Source organism: Ranitomeya variabilis, chromosome 6, assembly GCF_051348905.1.
Source record: "Ranitomeya variabilis isolate aRanVar5 chromosome 6, aRanVar5.hap1, whole genome shotgun sequence".
Taxonomy (NCBI): Eukaryota; Metazoa; Chordata; class Amphibia; order Anura; family Dendrobatidae; genus Ranitomeya; species Ranitomeya variabilis.
In genome coordinates, this window is record NC_135237.1 from 494,467,883 (window position 1) to 494,490,108 (window position 22,226).

The 22,226-nt window shown below is 44.4% G+C and overlaps 1 protein-coding gene across 5 annotated transcripts in view; it reads left to right on the top strand.

Annotated features, from left to right (window-relative positions):
- Positions 1 to 22,226, top strand: part of RALYL (RALY RNA binding protein like) — an 869,832-nt gene that overhangs the window by 767,229 nt on the left and 80,377 nt on the right. For 4 of the 5 annotated variants that reach the window (XM_077270743.1, XM_077270742.1, XM_077270746.1 and 1 more), the window contains one exon: positions 7,220 to 7,267. The exons of the other annotated variant lie outside the window; for it this stretch is intronic. In XM_077270743.1, coding sequence (XP_077126858.1) covers positions 7,220 to 7,267 — 48 coding nt within the window. The remainder of the gene's footprint in view (positions 1 to 7,219; positions 7,268 to 22,226) is intronic. 5 annotated transcript variants of the gene reach the window in all.

The following is a 22,226-nucleotide window of genomic DNA, read 5'->3' on the forward strand; positions in this document are numbered from 1 at the left end:
AACTTGGATTCGTCTGTCCATAACACTTTTTTCCAATCTTCCACTGTCCAATGTCTGTGTTCTTTTGCCCATATTAATCTTTTCCTTTTATTAACCAGTCTCAGATATGACTTTTTCTTTGCCACTCTGCCCTGAAGACCAGCCAGTCGCCTCTTCACTGTAGACATTGACACTGGCGTTTTGCGTGTACTATTTAATGAAGCTGCCAGTTGAGGACCTGTGAGACATCGATTTCTCAAACTACAGACTCTAATGTACTTTTCTTGTTGCTCAGTTGTACATCGGGGCCTCCCACTTCTCTTTCTACTCTGGTTAGTGCCTGTTTGTGCTCTCCTCTGAAGGGAGTAGTACACACCATTGTAGGAAATCTTCAGTTTCTTGGCAATTTCTTGCATAGAATAGCCTTCATTTCTAAGAACAAAAATAGACTGTCGAGTTTCACATGAAAGTTCTATTTTTCTGCCATTTTGAGAGTTTAATGGAACCAGCTAATGTAATGCTCCAGAGTCTCAATTAGCTCAAAGGAAGGTCAGGTTTATAGGTTCTCTAATCGGCCAAACTGTTTTCAGCTGTGCTAACATACTTGCACAAGGGTTTTCAAAGGTATTCTAACCATCCATTAGCCTTCTAAAACAGTTAGCAAGCACAAGGTACCATAAGAACACTGGAGTGCTGGAGTGATGGTTGGTGGAAATGGGCCTCTATACACCTATGAAGATATTGCATTACAAACCAGACGTTTGCAGCTAGAATAGTCATTTACCACATTAACAATGTATAGAGTGTATTTCTGAATCATTTAATGTTAGCTTCATTGGAAAAAACTGTGCTTTTCTTTCAAAAATAAGGAAATTTCTAAGTGACCCTAAACTTTTACACGGTAGTGCATATACTCCTGCTCCGATGTATCCTAACTTCCTAAGTGATGTATATATTCCTTCCCCAGTGTCACTTTCTTGATATACAGCAGTCTCAGTGTCTCTTCATGTACACCACAATCTTTGTGTCTCCTTTGTGATGCAAATTCAGCAGTCTCATGTCTCCTATATCATGTATATACAGCAGTCTTGGTGTCTCCTATGTGATGTATATATGAGTTTCTGTTTTTCCTATATGATGTATATAAGTCAGTCTTGGTACCTCCTATTTTATGTGGTGAGGTTCCTGGTCGTTGCAGTAGCATGGTTCAGCCACTAAGGGGGGCCATGCTGCGTTCGATGGCACGGAAGGAGTTCTCTGAGCAGGTATCACAGTCACCAATACATTTCACAGCTGGGCCTCCGGGGGGAGCTAAGGGTGCTATTCATTAGGCCACTCCCCACCATAGTGGGTAAACTGGGGGTCAGGCAGGAAGTTAGAGAGAACGCTGACGGGATTGAACGGAGCAACACCCTGTGGCAGGGGGTGTTGTGAAGGGAGAGACTGTAGGGTCTCTGCCAGGGGTGGGATCCTGGCAGAGGCTTGGCATGGAAAGAACGTAAAGGGACCGTGCCTGCTCAGCATAGCGGCGGTGCCCAAGGAAGGACTAAGAAGCGAGATAGATTGTGCTGAGTGAGAAACGAAATCAAGCGAAAGGAGATACCAGTGAGGGTTGTGCTGAAAGAGGCAGCACCTTACTGAGGCGCACTACCGGTGGCCGGAACGCCGAGGAGGTAAAGAGTTTCAAGCCATACCTCAGACCTACGGCAGGGCAGTTAGCTTGAGGCGGACTGTCTCACGCATCACCCAGGAAGGCAAAGGGGGGTACCAACAGGAGAGGGGCGCAGATAGAGTCCCGGAAGATCTCCGAGCCTCCCCGTCATACGGGTGCGTTCCTACCATAGTATCTGGAGGGACGAGGAAGATCATTGCGAATTAAGTTGTTGTGAGGGAACACGAGAAACAGACACAACAGTTGTGGGGTACTTTCCGTAAGCACAGCAGGGAAGGACTGCAACACATAGCGCTAGAAGGAAGGCACCGATTTCCACCTGCAAGGAGAGCTCTGGAAGTGCCATTGGACCGGCCGGACTTGCGCAGCCTGGTGAGCCGTATTCCGGACTGAGGACCCAGAGAGCTTCAGTAAAGAGGTAAAGAGACTGCAACCTGGTGTCCTCGTTATTTACCGCGACCTGCACCCCACAACTGCACCGCTACAACATCACTTATTGCACCGGACGTCCCCCACTGACAGACAGGGCCACGGACCGGGTCTAGCCACCGTGACAACCCCAGGACTGAGACCTAGAGGCCCGGCTCCGGGTACCCCTCGGCCCTGCGGCGGTGTGGGGGCGCTCCAACTTGGCGTCACGAACAGGATCTACTTAAGCCTGAAGAATCAGGTCATGTGTGCCTAGAGACTGTGATTTACTGTGCTTGGACTGTACTTTATTGCAAGACTGTGTGCTGTGCCATTTGCCGCCAAAATCCGCCGCCATTGCAGCGCTGAGGAAAGCACAGGAAGAGAAGAGGGGCGTGGAGTGGGCGTAGACGAGCTGGAGAGCGCGAAGAATAATGGCCGCCCAGTCTAAATATTTCTGTGCAGTGAGGACGTGTCCGTCAGCAGCAGAGATCCGCCTCCTAATCCTTAATGGGGGGCGGAGGCAGAGAAAACGAAACTGCTCACGCAGGAGAGAGCGGGAAAAAGACCAGGAAGCGACCCACGTGGAGGACGCTATGGCCAGCAGCTCCGAACCCGACAGCGGGGTTGAAGTGGAAGTCTCCCCTGACTACCCGGCTGAGCCCAGCAGCTTGTCCTCAGTGGATAACACCAAATTCCTTAGAGCCGAGATGGAGGATTTATATAACCAGCTCCTCCAACTGCATGTAAGAGTCCAGGCCCCGCATCAGGTGGGACCGGCAGTGGATTCCCGGACATCGGAAGAACCAGCGGGACCTGTCGCGGAAAGTGGAATCGTACCAGTGGGTGAGTCCGCCGATCCTACCCCACTAGCAGAGGGTGTGTTAGTGGGTCCCGTAGCAGCACCACCTCTCCCGGGGACCCATAGACTTCAGCACCTGTTACCATGGGAGGAAGCCACGGGCATGGAACACCGTATGCGAGCCCCAATCACCCCTACTCCCTTGCCGTGTGAGGTCAGCGCGGAGCGCACGGTGTGCCGCTGGGTGAACCCTGGATCCAATCTCATGGGGTTCCCCGGGGTGGAGACCCAGAAGGGAGAAATGGTGCAGGCCCTAAGCTGGGAGGAATACCAGATCCAGCTAGAACAGCAGTGGCGAGAGGAAGAGAAAACACATCAGGCTAAACGGGAGGCCTATCATCAAAAAGATTTGGCGGTCAAGGACCGGGCTCGTAAGGACCCCACCACTCACCAGGCCCCGCGCAGGCAGGGCATCATCACCGTCTTTAAACTCCAAGGAGGCTGGGGCTTCATTAAAGAACCGGGGCTATACGCAGAGGTCTTTGTTAACCGACGGGATGTCGAGTCACACCTTAGAGAGGGTCACCCCGATCGAGACCTCTATCCGGGAGACAGTGTTACCTACACCCGGCACCTTGGGGAAAAGGGGTGGTTCGCTCTGAACGTCTACAAGAAAGAGAAACCAGCCCCTGTGGCCAAAGTGCCGCCGTGTGACCGATCTGTAACCACCCTGGTCGGCCCCACCTGCCTGACCACGGAACTTGCGATCTGCCACCCGATCGCCGCCACCACTGTCGTGCCTAAAGAGGTGCCCCTGCGAGTGACCGATGTTCCGGATGTGCCAGCACAGAGAGAAGTGGGAACACAGACCTTGATCGCCGCGCACGACCTGGTCGTGCAACAGACCCGAACCCATGGGGTGTATCTGGCAGCGGGAGTGGACCTGAAACCTGGATTGCAGGGGTCCGCCCGCCAGGAGGCGCCTCATGGAAACTTCTGAAAGAAGAGTCACTTTATGAAAATGTAAATAGTTACTGTTTGTCTTTTATTCCTTTAAGTTGCTGCTAAACCCGCCCAGGGTTAATGGATCCCTTTGCTGACCCGGGATCCCTGTGTTTGTTTTCCTTTCCTAAAATTTTTGCACAAGTTTAAAGAACTGCAGAAATCGTGGACTGTGCATGATTCGAACTTCCCTTGTAAATAGTTTGCACCTTCTTAAAGGTGCTCCCTACTGGTTTTAGCCAAAGACACTTTGCGAAGATACCTTTCCTACCGGTTCTAGTTAAAGACACTTTGCGAAGATACCATGCCGGAACCTTTGCATGGGCCGGTAGGCTGAGGAGACGAGCTACCTTAGAAAGACTTGGTCTCCTCTTAAAGGGGATGTGAGAAACTGAACTTGAGAGAGATACTGTTGCAGAACAGTAATGCCATGATGATGCCTTGAAAAGAAATGTAACTGTTTTACATGCTAAGTTATGTGTGTTGAATTTGTTAAAATGTGAAATTTGAATAATGTTTTGAAGACAGGAAAGATGCAGAGAGCCCGTAGGGGTAGAAGTAGAGGTCTGCACAGTTGAAAGTAAGAGAAGTAATAATGAGGGTGAGGATAGAAGGTAAACCCTGCGTCCCCATTGAAAAGTTACTTTATTGCTAAGGACAGAGAGTGAACCCGTAGGGGTTAGAGAGTGAGTCCTTAAAGGGGCCGAGTAGAGCTGGCTCAGAGTTCTTCAACCGAAAGGAATGTTATGTCTATACTGTGTATAGTAGCGAAAGGCAGTAGGCCCTGGCTGAACAGGGCGGTCCTGTAGAAGAAAGGAGAGGCAGTAGGCCTGGTGCCGTAGGGACAGGCGGTCCTGCAGGTTCACAAGAAGGAGAATGTAAAGTTGAAATGCCTTATAATGTGATTATAGGAAGGCCTTTGATAGACTAAGAGTGTGAGTTTCTTAAAGGCAATGTTAAGTTATTATTTCAAAAATTGCACTAAATAGAATACCCGGTTGGGTAACAGAAGTTATTTATACTCTGTAAATTATAAGGTTAATTATGTTTGTAACGTTACAAGTGTCCTCACCTCCCATAAAGGGAAGCCTACTTAAGTATACTTATTGTTATTTGCACTCAACAAAATTGTATGTCTTTTTGCTAACCTGTATTGTTGTTTTTCTTCCCAGTCCCGGAGTACTGTGTTTAACCAGGGGGGAGTGCAGCGCCCCAGAGTCCTGGTCGTTGCAGTAGCATGGTTCAGCCACTAAGGGGGGCCATGCTGCGTTCGATGGCACGGAAGGAGTTCTCTGAGCAGGTATCACAGTCACCAATACATTTCACAGCTGGGCCTCCGGGGGGAGCTAAGGGTGCTATTCATTAGGCCACTCCCCACCATAGTGGGTAAACTGGGGGTCAGGCAGGAAGTTAGAGAGAACGCTGACGGGATTGAACGGAGCAACACCCTGTGGCAGGGGGTGTTGTGAAGGGAGAGACTGTAGGGTCTCTGCCAGGGGTGGGATCCTGGCAGAGGCTTGGCATGGAAAGAACGTAAAGGGACCGTGCCTGCTCAGCATAGCGGCGGTGCCCAAGGAAGGACTAAGAAGCGAGATAGATTGTGCTGAGTGAGAAACGAAATCAAGCGAAAGGAGATACCAGTGAGGGTTGTGCTGAAAGAGGCAGCACCTTACTGAGGCGCACTACCGGTGGCCGGAACGCCGAGGAGGTAAAGAGTTTCAAGCCATACCTCAGACCTACGGCAGGGCAGTTAGCTTGAGGCGGACTGTCTCACGCATCACCCAGGAAGGCAAAGGGGGGTACCAACAGGAGAGGGGCGCAGATAGAGTCCCGGAAGATCTCCGAGCCTCCCCGTCATACGGGTGCGTTCCTACCATAGTATCTGGAGGGACGAGGAAGATCATTGCGAATTAAGTTGTTGTGAGGGAACACGAGAAACAGACACAACAGTTGTGGGGTACTTTCCGTAAGCACAGCAGGGAAGGACTGCAACACATAGCGCTAGAAGGAAGGCACCGATTTCCACCTGCAAGGAGAGCTCTGGAAGTGCCATTGGACCGGCCGGACTTGCGCAGCCTGGTGAGCCGTATTCCGGACTGAGGACCCAGAGAGCTTCAGTAAAGAGGTAAAGAGACTGCAACCTGGTGTCCTCGTTATTTACCGCGACCTGCACCCCACAACTGCACCGCTACAACATCACTTATTGCACCGGACGTCCTACACTGACAGACAGGGCCACGGACCGGGTCTAGCCACCGTGACAACCCCAGGACTGAGACCTAGAGGCCCGGCTCCGGGTACCCCTCGGCCCTGCGGTGGTGTGGGGGCGCTCCACATATACTCCTGCTCCGATGTATCCTAACTTCCTAAGTGATGTATATATTCCTTCCCCAGTGTCACTTTCTTGATATACAGCAGTCTCAGTGTCTCTTCATGTACACCACAATCTTTGTGTCTCCTTTGTGATGCAAATTCAGCAGTCTCATGTCTCCTATATCATGTATATACAGCAGTCTTGGTGTCTCCTATGTGATGTATATATGAGTTTCTGTTTTTCCTATATGATGTATATAAGTCAGTCTTGGTACCTCCTATTTTATGTGGTGAGGTTCCAGTTAAAAATGAATCAGAAATTCTGGCGTAAGTTAATAAAATTTGAACAATCACATCAAAATCCACCTTGTAGTTTACCTATCATATAGAATGTAAGCTCAAATGGGCAGGACTATACTTTGTCTTATATACAATATGTTTGTATGATACATTTTTGCTCTGTATTTGTATAAGTGCACCCTCTTTTATAGAGGGATTATATTATTATTACTATTGGCATTACTGCACAATGGGACTAAATAAATAAAGAGAAACAAAATCACAATAATACAAATAACTGATGAGGTATAAAATGTAAACCGTTATTTTTTTTCTGAATTTTTCAGAACTCTGCATTTTGCATGTTAATATTGTACCTGTGTGTACAAATAACATTACAGGGTGAATCATTCTGCTTATGCATCTAAGATCAGAACACAACCACTATTAATACTAGTAATATTCATCCACATCTCACAATGATACAATATGCAAATAATTTGTTCTCTATAAATTTGTTCTATGCTGCCTGAAAGGTATATCATTAGATGGTGTTCTGTCGTAATGGTAAAGTAGTTTGATGTGACATTGTAGACTGCTGAAAAATTACCATACTTAACTAGTCTTATGTGCACTTCCAGAAAATAGGCTGTAAATGATGCCTTTCAGTATGGAGCTAAATTGCAATGTTCATTCAGCAGACATCAATGGATGTAATTATTTTAGGCACCAGATCATTATTGTTCTTTGTTTTCTTTTCACAGCACATATGAGTTTGATTACGATTACTATCGGGAAGATTTCTACAATCGGTATGTGCAGTTTTTTTTACTTTTAAGTACAAATATATCTGCACCATGTAAATACATTTCGGATTAATATTTAGCTACTTTAGCCCCCAGCAATATCCTTCCTCATTTAATGTAGACAACTGACAACTCTCTAACTAAACCCATGATGGTCAAGTAGTAGATTGCAATATAAAGGTAAATCTAATGACTCTCATTCACATTTGAAGGCTTCAATGCGTCTGAGAGGCATCTTGTTCTCGTTAGGTGGACCACTCTTGTTTTGTTTGAGAAAGCCATCAACAGACATCTCTGCTGGTGAATTATCTGTGAGAGCAAAGTGATCGGCAGTCCAAAATTGGACATGCCCAATTAACTCTATTGACAAATAGTTGGCCGATAAATCTGTACAAATTAGACTGTCAGCAGGACCAGTCAATATCATCAGGTGCGACCAACATTAGTATGTGTTTTGGAGGCTTAAGACTGTGGACTAGGAAAGGAAATCTCAATAGATGGACAGTTGGACACCAAGCTGTTCTTTTGCTAGTTTTATGTTTCACCAGACTCGTTTTCAGTGCAATGCTTATTGACAAATCGAGTAGTGTTTCTGGAGTCTGGGCCAGAAGTATTAGCTAGTTTGTGTCTCACATACTGTCAGATGGCTAATATAGCTTCTAGCCCAGGGCAGGGCAGAGGGGTGATGTACACTTACTCTAGGAAGAAGTAACAGCTGTAGGTAAAGTATAGTGACAGCTATAACAATAAAGGAGGCACTATGGTACACTGCATAGGCAAAAGTATTGAGAGACCAACAGATTACAACTATAGTAGGTTTATGAAATTTACATCTGTATTTATGGGCATTAATATTAAGCTGGTCCCCCATTAAAAGTAAAACAGCTTCCACTCTTCTGGGAAGGTTTTCTCCAAGATTTTGTAGTGTTCCTGTGGGAATTTTTGCACATTTATCCAAAATGAGAGGTCAGACACTGAGGTTGGGCAAGGGGGACCTGGCTTGCAAACTCCATTTTTAGTTCATGTCAAAAGCTTTCAATCGGGTTAAAGTAAGAACCTTGTGTGGCCAGTTTAGTACTTCCAAAACAAAATCTCCCAATCATGTCTTTATGGACTTTGCTTTGTGCACTGGACACAGTCATGCTGGTATAGAAAAGAGTCCTCCCAAACTGTTATGAATAGAGTTGTAAGCTATAAAGCTATACTTGGCCAACATGTCTTGTTATGCTGAAGCATTAAGTTCCCTTCACTGCAACTAAAGGGCTTTGGCCGTCCCATGAAAGACACCTCCATGGCATTATTCCTTCACCACCAATATTTACAGTTGACACAATGTAAGCAGGTAATTAACGTTCTCCTCACATTCTCAAAAACCAGGATCATCCAACTGACGTCTCCAAAGTCCCTTGGTGATATACTTTACACCACGCCATTCTATTGTGTGTCCCCGTGCAGTATTTGTGCTTATGTTAACACCAGTGAAGAGTAGACGGAGTGGAGTTGATTGGGCATGTCCAATTTTAGACGCGGCAGTTTTGGAATCAGCTGAGCATTCTGCTTCTCGACACTTAGTGACTTTGCTCTGTAACGTTACATAGTCTCCACTTTGTGGCTGAGTTGTTGTGGGTCATAAATACTTCCACATTTTAACAATAGTACTGACTGGTGATTATGAAATTTCTTCTGTCCTAACTATTCCACAAACTTTTGAATTACACAAACGGAACACAGTTGTTACAACAGTGGCTTCTATTACAGGACCACACTGCTATCAGTAAGCTCTTTAGAACAAGACGTTCTTTCATAACTGTTAGCAACTAGACTTGCCTTCATACCCCATATGCATCAGTGATGCCTGGGGACCATAATATGCTTCATAATATGATCCTTGGATGACTGTCGGTAGGTACTAATCGATGCAAACAAGGAACATCCTACAGGACATGCTGTTTGGAAATGCTCAGGCTCAACCATCCAGTCATCACTGTTTAGTCCATCTCAAACTCACACAGATTCTTAAGCTTGCCCATTTTTGTTTGCTTTTAACTTCAAGAAATAATTCTAAAGTGGGTTGTTCCCTTTGAATCAAGTTTTGATCCCGGATGCAGTTTATAACAAAACAACAAGCAACAATTTACTCACCTTACCCAGATCCACCAGTGAGTCTCTGCCATTAGCATTAGCTGTGGTGCTGACGTCATGTCATCAGCACGACAGCCAATCAGTGACGTCTTCAGCTCTGCCAGTGTACATGAAATGCCCCCTTCAGAGGCGCTGACTGAACTCACTGATTGGCTGCCATGCTGTCAAAAATATCAACACTGTAGCCAATGCCGGACAATGAGAGCAGCAGCAGAGACTCGTTGGTGAGACCGAGGAAACGTGAAGGTGAGAACAGCATGGTCTGTTGTATTGTGAAAAACCGCACCCACCCTTTAACAGATGCCACAAGATAATACATGTTATTGACATCACCGCATTGATTTTAATGCTATGTCTGATCGGTCTAGGTATTACAGCCTTCAGGCCGATGAGACTCTGTGATTTATACAATGGTAATGACTCATAGTTATTTCTCAGTTATACAAATCACAATCTATCATCTCCAATAATTACTATTTTTGTTCCACAAAAATATAAAAGGATACTACAGGATTGGGTTCAGAATCTGTTTAGATCATCAATTAGCAATTTCAGTTTAGTCCAGTTTGTAAAAATTTTTGTCTTCACCTAAGGCATATACAGTTGAAACTAGAAGTTTCCATATAAAAAGACACATATGCATGTTTTTCTACATATCTGTCATGAAATCAGAATAAACCTTTTCCATTTTAGGTCAGTTAGGTTTTCCATAATTATTAATATTTGCCAAATGCCAGAATAATGAGAGAGATAATGTTTTAAAGTGCACTTGTCAGTAGTGTTGAGCGATACCGTCCGATACTTGAAAGTATCGGTATCGGAAAGTATCGGCCGATACCGGCAAAGTATCGGATCTAATCCGATACCGATACCCGATACCAATACAAGTCAATGGGACACCAAGTATCGGACGGTGTCCTGTATGGTTCCCAGGGTCTGAAGGAGAGGAAACTCTCCTTCAGGCCCTGGGATCCATATCAATGTGTAAAAGAAAGAATTAAAATAAAAAATAGGGATATACTCACCCTCTGACGCGCCCTGGACTTTACCGCCGTAATCGTAAGAATGCGCGCTTGAAGGGCCTTAGATGACGTCACGGCGCTCTGATTGGTCCGTAGCGGTCGCGTGACCGCTACGCGACCAATCACAAAGCCGTGACATCACCTAAGGTCTTTCAAGTGCTTGAAATACCTTAGAAGACGTCCGCAGCTTCTGATTGGTCGCGTAGCGGTCGCGTGACCGCTACGCGACCAATCACAAAGCCGTGACGTCACCTAAGGTCTTTCAAACGCTTGAAAGACCTTAGGTGACCGTCACGGCTTTGTGATTGGTCGCGTAGCGGTCACGCGACCGCTACAGACCAATCAGAGCTCCGTGACGTCATCTAAGGCCCTTCAAGCGCGCATTCTTAGGTACAACGGCTCCCGGTTATGGCGGTAAAGTCCAGGGGCCGCCGGAGAGGTGAGTATATCCCTATTTTTTATTTTAATTCTTTCTTTTACACATTGATATTAATCCCGATACCGATTCCCGATACCACAAAAGTATCGGATCTCGGTATCGGAATCTATATCGATACCCGATACTTGCGGTATCAGAATGCTCAACACTACTTGTCAGCAATTTTGGCCGATATATAAGATATGACCATCACCTTTCAGGGCTTATACACAGCATTCTATAATGCTGTATATAAGCCCCCAACCCGACCTGGAAGAACTGAAAAATAAGTTTTATTATACTCACTTGCGGGGCTGTCGCTGGTCTTCTTATGATCGCCGCTCTCCTGCTTGCTTCTAGTGGATGACACAACCCTGCATCATCCACACAGGCTCCCCGGCATTGCGCTTCTGCGCAGGCGTACTTCTCTGCCCTGTGGAGGGCAGAGCAAAGTACAGCAATGCGTAGGTGCCGGGGCTCTTTGACCTTTCCCGGTGCCTCAAAAGGGTAGGGAAGTACGCCTGCGCAGGAGCGGGATGCTGGGGAGCCTGTGTGGATGATGCAGGGTGGCGTCATCCACAAGAAGCAAGCAGGAGGGTGGCAATCATAAGAAGATGGGAGGCGCCGGACCAAGACCAGCAACACACATCGGACTGGACCGCCCCTCAGGTGAGTATAATAAAACTTATTTTTCAGTTCTTCCAGGTTGGGATGGGGGCTTATATACAGCATTATAGAATGCAGTATATACGACACGATACGAAACGATACAATACACTTTATTGATCCCAGGGGAAGTTACAGTATTACAGCAGGAATACAAACAGCAGTACATAAAATATTAGGACACAAATCTTGCACAAGTATACCACCATTACATAGCAAGTAAATGTGGGTAGTTCAGGTATATAAGTCACTGTTAATTGACATTAGTACACCAGCAATCAGTCATTGTTGTCTAGCACCCTTAGGAAATTATTATACATCCCCATAGCAGTAGGTACAAACGATTTCCTGAATTTCTCCTTCTTACACCTTAGTAGGATTAGACGGCTGCTGAATGTGCTCTTCTGCTTCAAGAACAGCTCATATAGAGGGTATGTATTATTGATCATTATTGCCCTACACTTCTTCTGAATCCTATCCTCCAATACCTCCTCAAAAGAGTCCAGATGGAGGCCAACAGCTGTGCTTGCCTTCTTGATAAGTTTGTTGAGCTTATTAGCGTCAGATACTCGCACACTACTGCCCCAGCATATGATAGCAGAAAAAATGGCGCTTGCCACAACGGACTGGTATAACGTTTCCAGCATTTTTCTGCACAAATAGACTGACCTGAGCTTCCGAAGAAAGTACAGTCTGCTCATTCCCTTCTTGTAAACCTTTTCTGTATGACACCTCCAATCGAGTTTACTGTCAAGGTGAACCCCCAAATATTTGTAGCTCTCAACAATCTCAACCTCCTGGCCAGCATTATTGATCGGTAAGTAATCCACCTTGTTCTTTCTATATCTCACCACCAACTCCTTGGTTTTCTTTACATTTAGTTCTAGACAGTTAGTCGGGCACCTATCCACAAGGTCAGAGACCACTCTTCTATTTTCCTCCTCCCCCCGGCCCCCCACAATGCCCCCTACAGTCACTGAGTCATCTAAGCCCTGAAAGGTGATGGCCGTATCTTATATCGGCCAAAACTGCTGACAGGTTTGCTTCAAGGCATTTTTATTACTTTCATTTCAGATATAGAGAAAAACATGCATACTGTATGTGTCTTTTGTGGTGATACGCTACCTGAGTGTGTTGGGGGGACACTCGCTTAGCATAGGATGCAAGCACTCAGGCATGGTACCTCACACAAATCGGTCTTATTTGGTTTATTACACATCATAAACCACATGACATAAGTCTATTCATGCAGCAGATAAACTTCTCTGCCACATATTACAATCTCCTTGTCCAGGGTTACCTTTCAGGAGTTCCACTCCTCATGCATGACTTCACGTCAGTCCCAGGTCCTCAACACGGACTCACAGTGCTTCCAGGACGACTCCACCAGCCAGGAGCCTCCAACACTGACCATACAGGACCTACAGCCTTACCAGGTGCTTGCAGGACTCCAGCCCATCCAAGGACAATCCAACACCCTCGAGCATTCAGTCCATAGCCTCAGCAGTGCTTCCAGGACTCCAGCCCACTTCAGGACAATCCAACACCCAGGCTATTGCAGGACTCACGGTCTCAGTACCTCCAGGACTCCAGCCCATACCAGGACAATCCAACACTGACCGTACATCAGGTCCACGGTCTCAGGTGCTTGCAGGACTTCTCCAATACCAGGAGTCTCCAACACCGACCGTCCAGGACCTTGCACAGGAACCTCCCAGGCACATGTGACCCATACCCTGGTCACATTACATACCTGTAACCACTCCCATGGGTGTGTGGCTAGTTTGACCCTCCCATCTCTCACAACTAGCCCCGCCAGTCTCCCATCAGAACTATACAATTACTTGTGGGACTACAGGTCCCAGAACACAACATATCTTTAGACTGACAGCGCAGAGTGTCCTCCTCTGCGACACACATACCGGCCATTTATTATCCTGCCGGACTTTCTCTCACCAACACAGTTATACATCCAAGCGCATCCTGCAGCGCACATACAGAAGATTGGTCACTGCACCACACTTTTTATATAGTGTATGTAAACTTCTGGTTTAAACTGTATATGGATGGGAGGCCATTCCAATATTTGTTATAAGAAATCAACATCAGCAATTAACTATGTTCAGTATATGGATTGTTTTGCCCGATTATAGAAAGCAATTACTGTTACATAATGCGCTGGTAATTGTTGTGATGTGAGTGATTATTGCTTTTCACATCTGATGTATTTTCTGATATTTATGTTAATGGTTGTAGATTAGAAACCAATCTGTTTATGAGATGGTTTCAAAGAAGATGTTCTTTAGTAATTACTAAGCAATCTCAACCGTTAACAATTTCTTCGTTGTTGAATGGAGTTAAAATAAATTGCCAGAAAGCAAATAAAACAGATCCAAAAATGCTGGAGAAATGCTAAAAAAAATGGTGGAGGTCAAAAACAAAAAAGCACTCAGAAAACAACCAAACAAATGTTAAAAAAGACAGTTAAGGAAAAAATGTCTACCTCTCCTGAAGCATATTCCTCTTGAGTAACTCATTGTATTCAATGGCAAATTCGTAGTTAAAATTCCGCGCTGCTGCTGGGATGAATTTCAGGAGAATGTAGTCGATTCACAGTGGTTTTATTCAACGCCTTTCAGGGGTCTCATGCCTCCTTCATCAGGAAATACCACACAGTATATACAGGCATGAGACCCCTGAAACGCGTTGAATAAAACCACTGTGAATCGACTACATTCTCCTGAAATTCATCCCAGTGGCAGCGCGGAATTTTAACTACGAATTTCCCATTGAATACAGTACTTCCTCTGGTCGTTGAAGACATGTGGATGTGCAGCAGCAGCTACCTGTATGCTATGCTCTTATCTCATCCTAACCAGGTGAGCAAATTTGGTGTATATTCTCTCCTGTGTAACGTGGATAAGACCTTATTGTGCTCTGTCTCCCCATTTTTTGCAATTCCTGAGTAACTCGACATGTTTGCCCGCCTGAAAAAAAAAACGTTGCATGGGCTAGAGGTTCCATCCAGGAGTCAGAGTGATTGTGGCTTACAAATATCAGATATAAACAGCCGGAATCCGGCATTCAATATAATATAATTTATTTTATATATGAATTGTGTATAGATGAAATAAAAGTCTTGATCTTCTTACAAATTTCAGATACATCACTTGCAATTTCCGCATGGATGAGCTACTTACTAAATCAGATTTAAGAGCAGGAGGAGTTATTTTTTTGTCTTTTGACATTACTTGGCTTCTCCCTCAACTATGTATTAATTTATGTAAATTTGCCAGCCATTATGCCCTTAATTTCTGCTTTCCTACCTCCCTGTTCTGTCTGTTTCCTTCTCCACTTCTTCTATATTGCACTAACGTTTGTTGTTTCCTGTTGTAGTTTTCAATAAAAGTGGCTCAACATGTACGATGAAAAAGAGAAATATATACTGTACACACGTAACATATGTGCTACCTGCTACTCCAGCAACAGTTTTTTACTGGGTCCCTGGCCATTTACTATTGTCATTTCAGGATAATGACTTGATCAGCAGCACGTGGCTGTGACTATGTTGCTACTTGCTTGTAATGGTCACATGGCAGTGTATACCACTCTACCTAACAGGAGAAGGAGTAGAGAGTCCCAGTGATGGAAACACGACATTGGCAGCTAATAAAAAAGCTAAATATTTTTAATAGTGATATTTAAATGGTTTAACAAGGACTATTTAATTTTTAATACTGTGGGTCTAAGAACTTACAGACAGGTAGTTGTTCACTACCTGCCTGTTGTGATTGTTCCCGATCTCTGCCAGTACAGTGAGGTCACTGACCGCTTCACGATTTGGTGACTTCCGATGATGTCACATCAACAGAGCAGCAACTTGTCTTCCACTCTGCTGTGTTGACAGAGTGTGACTGCCGAGGCCATGTAGATTGTCAGCCATCTCGCCCCTACCTAACTGCAGGAAGTCGGCTGTCAATCAGCATGATATCGGCAGTCACGCCTCATCAGCAGAGCAGCCCTGAAGAAGAAGAGCTGCTCTGTTGACAAGTAGCAGCTAAATCGACGGCAGGAACGGTCGATGACCACTCTGAGGCAGTGCCAGATAAAAGAGGCAGGTAGTTACTTCAGTTAGCACCTACCTGCCTGTTAGTTTTTAGGCCCATAGTGAAAAAATAGTCCTGGACAACCCCTTTAAAAGCTATCAATATGAGCTTTACATTTTTATTGTTGGATGAAGTCATTTGGCTTTGAACAACTAGTGAATGAACCCAATGATTACCTTATAAAAAATGTTAAAGGAGTTGGCCATATGTTATCAAATGTGTTGGGGATGTGATTTTGTAGCCCCTATGATGTAATTATGTCGTAGTTTCTTCCTGTAATTCTTTGTAAAGCAGTCTGTCCACAATATGACTCCTAGTAGAGGAGCAGTGACCAGATCTGTCCGGCATCCTTGTCTAATTCAAAAACACCTCACAAGGGAAAGGTGTTTTTCCATTGGAAGTTGATGGACAGATTTGGTCCCATGCCCATCTATCAGCTGCCTTATTATGGATAGGAGAGTTGTGAAGGCCGCAGTAAATAGTGTGAGAGGAGAACCGGTAATACTCATATCCTAGGAAGTGCCACAAAATTGTGCTCCACCCTACAAGGTTGTTAAAATGAAGATAATACGAACAAACCCTTTAAGATGGTTGGAACAGGAATAATGTAATAGGGCAGTTAAAATGTATTTTATTTTGGTAGATGGTAAAATAAGGAAAAATATGGATTCCTTCATAGGTAGACCTAAAAGGTGACTTAAACCTGGGAGCAATTTCTCATTTCCAATGGTTACAAGCAGTAATTATCAAAAGATATAAGTTGTGGGATGATGAAACTCTTACACAACCAAAACACCCAACCCAAACAGCATGCATCGATATAAGGAGTCGATTAGCTCTCGTTTACGTGCATTAATGTGGTGCAGTGATTCATGAGTTTTTTGGAACGACTTGCCATTGAACAATCTCGTCTCTCATTAGGTTTTGCAGTAATTGTATGGTTTAGGCTGCAAAGTGTTTGTGTATGATTATTATCCCATGTAAAATTCCTTACAGATTTTTCTGTGCCATTAAAATAAATTGATGTCCAATTTCTAAGGACCACAGCTGAGTTTAATCATTAATATTTAATTATGAAACAATGAAAATCAATAATGTATTAAGTAACTATTTTCACTAGGAATCACTTAGACCTATCTGAGGTCAGCAGTGATACAACTAGTTCATTGTAATGTCATGTGTCGCCTCGAGCTCAAAAATATCTCCAGAATCCGTCCTTTCCTCAACCATCAATCTACTAAAATTCTTGTGCATGCCCTCATCATCTCCCGCCTTGACTACTGCAACATCCTTTTCTGCGGCCTCCCTGGTAACAACCTTGCACCTCTCCAGTCCATCCTTAACTCTGCTGCCCGACTAATTCATCTCTCTCCTCGCTACTCTTCCGCTTCCCCCCTCTGCAAATCTCTTCACTGGCTCCCATTCCCTCAGCGTATCCAGTTCAAATCACTGACCTACAAAGCCATCTATAACCTGTCTCCTCCATATATCTCTGAACTAATCTCCCGATATCCTCCCTCACGTAATCTCCGGTCCTCCCAAGACCTCCTTCTCTCCTCCATACTTATCCGCTCATCACCCAACCGCCTCCAAGACTTCTCCAGAATATCCCTCATCCTCAGGAATTCTTTGCCCCAACACATCCGACTATCAATCACATTTGGATCCTCCAGACGGAACCTGAAAACCCACCTCTTCAGGAAAGCCTAAAACCTGCACTGACCCCGCTGCCTCCTCATCACTACCGAAGCCACCGCCTCACCAACACCGGAGCTCCTACAACCCTCAACCTATTGTCTCCATCCCCACCATCCTGTAGAATGTAAGCACGCAAGGGCAGGGTCCTCGCCCTTCTGTTTCAGTCTGTAATTGTTAGTTTGCTTACTGTACGTGATATCTGTAACTTGTATGTAACCCCTTCTCATGTACAGCACCATGGAATCAATGGTGCTATATAAATAAATAATAATAATAAGTAATAATAATATGTCGTTAGGATGGCCAATTAAATTCTGCAGGATCAGAAAATCCTGGCTTACCCCCTCTAGAGCTTATGCACTTCTCTTCCCAGCTGATTTTAGGCATATTTATGCCTTTTGCCCAGATGCTAAACTAAAAGCAAAGCCACAAAAGAGGAATACAATTCCTCAAGAAATTCAAAAATCAACACAGCAGAAAAAGGGACAGCAGTATTTAACTGCCCAGGTCTCAGAACTAATGCACTCTCAGGATGCAGCAAACCCATGTAGTAAAGATTGTGGCAACACAGGTGCAAAAACTGATGAGACGACCGCTCACAACCTACCAATTCATGGAGGGGGTGATTGCTTAATCTTAAATTGCACAAAAATGGCTTGTATATGGCGCTGGTCACACACAGGTATTGCACAGTGCAATTTAATACTAAGCAATTGTCCCCGCCATGTATTGGTAGGATGTGAGTGGTTGTCTCATCAGTATTTTGCACTCGTGTTGCCACCATCTTTACTACATGGGTTTTGCTGCATCCTGAGACTGCATTAGTTCTGAGACTCGGGCAAATCATTATATTCTCCATTGACTGACACTGGCATTTAGGTCTCTACTATGATGTTTTCATTGTTCTCTAATTGCCAAAATTTCATGGTCTGCAAAAATATGGAATTCATAAAGACCTGATAGAATTTATGACACAATGATTAAATTTGTCATTGCATCTGTGAACATGGAACATGGAAAGCATAATGGGAATAATGTGAACTAGAAGACATAATAGGAGGGCTCCATGGATAAATCCTGGTAATAAAAAACTGGAAGAGTAGATGGAATCTGCTCGCCTGGTGGAGATGCGCAGGTCAGGCACAACTCTTATGTGAGTAGTAGTGAAGTAGTATTCCTCCTATAGACTGATGCTCTACCCATTGAAGTTGACAGAACAGTTCATTAAAACAATTAAACCAATAGTGAATTTTCGTTGGTGGGAAAAGGAGAGAAAGGAGCACTTTCTGAGCATAGTACTATAAAACCAATATATGCCCTATAGGCACAACTCCAATTGCACTATAGTGGATTCCAGCGGGTGCAGCCAACCTGGTATACTGTGGAAATATCTCCCGTGTGAAGTTCCAGAAGTATTATGTAAAAAATACTTTTTATTAAAAAGCACTATGCATTACAGCTGCATCCATAGCATAATACTTTTGTTTTATGGGCAGCATGGTGGCTCTGTGGTTAATACTATTGCTTTGAAGCACTGGGGTTCTGGGTTTAAATCCCACAAAGGACAACATCTGCAAGGAGTTTATATGTTCTCCCCCTGTTTGCATAGATTTCCTCCGGGTTCTCTGGTTTCCTCCCACAGTCCAAAGACATACTGATAGGGAATCAAGGTTGTGAGCCCCAATGTCTGTAAAGTGCTGTGGAATGAATGGCGCTATATAAGTGAGGTAAATAAATACCATATTTTGCTATAAGATGTACCACAAATTGTGGGGTGAAAAATGAAAAAATAAAATGGTGGAGCATCTCATAGTCCGAGGTTATGACAGCTTCTGCTGGGGTGAATGTGGTGGAGCAGTGGAGCGGGGTCACTGGAGGTAGGGTTGCTGAAGCAGAAAGCTGGCGGCGGTGCCCATAGCATTACCCCACTACTGCCGCCCCCGGCCTCCTGAAGCAGCTGCCCCCTGGTAAGCTACATTCTCATTATAAGATGCACCCACATTTTTCATCCAAATTTGGGGGTAAAAAAATGTGCCCTATAATGTGAAAAATATGATAAAGAAATACATAAAATCTGCACTTGTCAGATCCATTTGCCTTTTTATCTCGAGAGGAGCGTCCATTATCTGGTTTGTTTTACTTCAATAAAACAATTGTAAGTAAAAAAATTAACCCCTTCACAACATGAGCCATACTAGTACTGCACGTGTCGTGTCTCCCCATTTGTTGTGGGCTCCGGCGCTGAGCCCACATCTTCCCTGGCACATGTCAGCTGTTTTGAACAGCTGTCATTTGCCTCTAACAGCTGCGGGTGGAATCACGATCCACCCACGGCTGTTAGCCTGTTAAATGCTGCTGTCAATCTATGACAGCGGCATTTAACGCAAGCTCCCGGCAAGTGCGCTGGAAATCCCGCCCATCAGTGACCCTGTCATGTGATCGTGGGTCACTGATGAGTTGGCATGACAATCAGAGGTCTCCAGCAGACCTCTATGGTTGTCACTGCTGGATTGGTATGCGCCGCACGACGATCGGGATATGGTAGCTTCTAGTCTCCCATGGAGACTATTGAAGTATGCCAAAAGTAAAAAAAAATGTTTTAAAAATATTTTTAAAAATACAAAAGTTCAGATCACCCCCCTTTCACCCCATTCAAAATAAAACAATAAAAAAATTAAACATACACATATTTGGTATCCCCATATTCAGAATAGCCTGATCTATCAAGCTATAAAAAGAATAAATCCAATTGGTAAACGGCGTAGCAGGAAAAATTTCATTAAAATGCAATAATGGGTGATCGCAAGATCATATACACATCAAAATACAGTAGTATCATTAAAAATGTCAGTTCGGCACGCAAAAAATAAGCCCTCACCCATCCCGAGATCACGAAAAATGGAGACGCTGCGGCCTGCGGGTAATTTTTTTTTAACAAACTTTGAATTTTTTTCAACACTTAAAGGGAACCTGTCACCCCCAAAATTGAAGATGAGCTAAGTCCACCAGCATCAGGGGCTTATCTACAGAATTCTGGAATGCTGTAGATAAGCCCCGATGTATCCTGAAAGATGAGAAAAAGAGGTTAGATTATACTCACCTGGGCGGTCCCGGTCCGATGGGCGTCGCGGTTCGGGGCCTCCCATCTTCATAGGATGATGTCCTCTTCTTGTCTTCACGCTGCGGCTCCGGTGCAGGCGTACTGATTTGCCCTGTTGAGGGCAGAGCAAAGAACTGCAGTGGAAGGCGCCGGGCCTCTCTGACCTTTCCCGGCGCCTGCGCACTCCAGTACTTTGCTCTGCTCTCAACAGGGCAGACATAGTACGCCTGTGCCGGAGCGCAGTGTGAATACAAGAAGAGGACGTCATTGTAAGAAGATGGGAGGCCCCGGACCGCGACGCCCATCGGACTGGACCGCAGCGGGACCACCTCTGGGTGAGTATAATATAACCTGTTTTTCTCCTCTTTCAGGATACATCAGGGGCTTATCTACAGCATTCCAGAATGCTGTAGATAAGCCCCTCATGCTGGTGGGCTTAGCTCATCTTTGATTTTGGGGGTGACAGGTTCCCTTTAAATAAAAAAGAACCTAGACATGTATGGAGTCTATGAATTTGTAATGTCCTGGAGAATTATAATTGCAGGTCAGTTTTAGCATTTCATGAACATGGTAAAAAAAGAATCCCAAAAACAGTTGTGGAATTGCACTTTTTTTGCAATTTCACATCACTTGAAATTTTTTTACTCTTTTTTAGTTCACAATATGGTAAAACCAATGGTGTTATTCAAAATTAAACTTGTCCCGCAAAAAAACAAGCCCTCACATGGCTATATTGACTGTTAAATAAAAAAATTATGGCTCTGGGAAGAAGGGGACCGAAAAACAGAAACGCAAAAACGAAAAAGGGCTCTGTCATGAAGGGGTTTAAAAAAGTTGTGATGGGATCTGTCACAGTGAAGACAAGGATGAGAAGATGTAGAAAAGCAACAAACATTTAAAAGGCGGCAACGTTTGAAACCACAACGGTTATTTTTCATTATTTTTTCCCTCGCAGTGGGAACAGTATATAGCCTGACAAATTTTTACAGTCTCTAGTTAGAGACTTAGAGAGTTACAAATTACAGAAAATTGGATCAAATTTATGTTAAAATTACAGAAAGAGGCTGTATTTACTGAAAGAATGACAAATTTAGACCCCATATTCCACCACATGTCAGAAGCCATATTGCTACAGTATATGGAGGAGGGTGCACAAGTCAAATATGCTGCTCAACAAACAAACATCTAAAGGTCCCTGTAATGATTAGATAAAATAAATCTGAATTTGCTAATTTTGGTGGGATTATCTAACAATCTAATTTTCATGGTGGCCCCATGACTGTCCCGATGACAGATTTTGTTGGGGGATATAAAGATTGGGGATTTGACATTCAGTCTATGGGTCCTTTTGTTCAACAGAGAGAAAAACCAGATGATTCTGTAAGTGGCTCTTTTATGGAGAACGCTTGGTTCGACTGGTGGAGGAGGGAGACATAGCTGTCAGCCAAACGTTTGGCTGACTACAATCTAATGTGTATGGCCAGCTGACCATTCTTGAGGAGCCTGGCTGCATTGTATTATACATGCACACATGCAATGCTTCCATAAGACATGGGACAATGGTACGCCTACTGCACCATGCCATCTTACACTCTCACGGTGACACCCACAGTTTGTTTCTAATTTTCTACAGAAATTCTACAACTGTTTTCTATTACCTTAATTATAGGATCACCTCTATTTTTTTCTAAAAATCATTTCCAGGTAGCCAAATCTGATCATTAACGCTCAAGTCTACCAATTTCTTTGAATTGTAAAAATAATCTCCGAAAGAGAGAAACATTTTGTCCTGAAATTGGAGAAACACTTGACA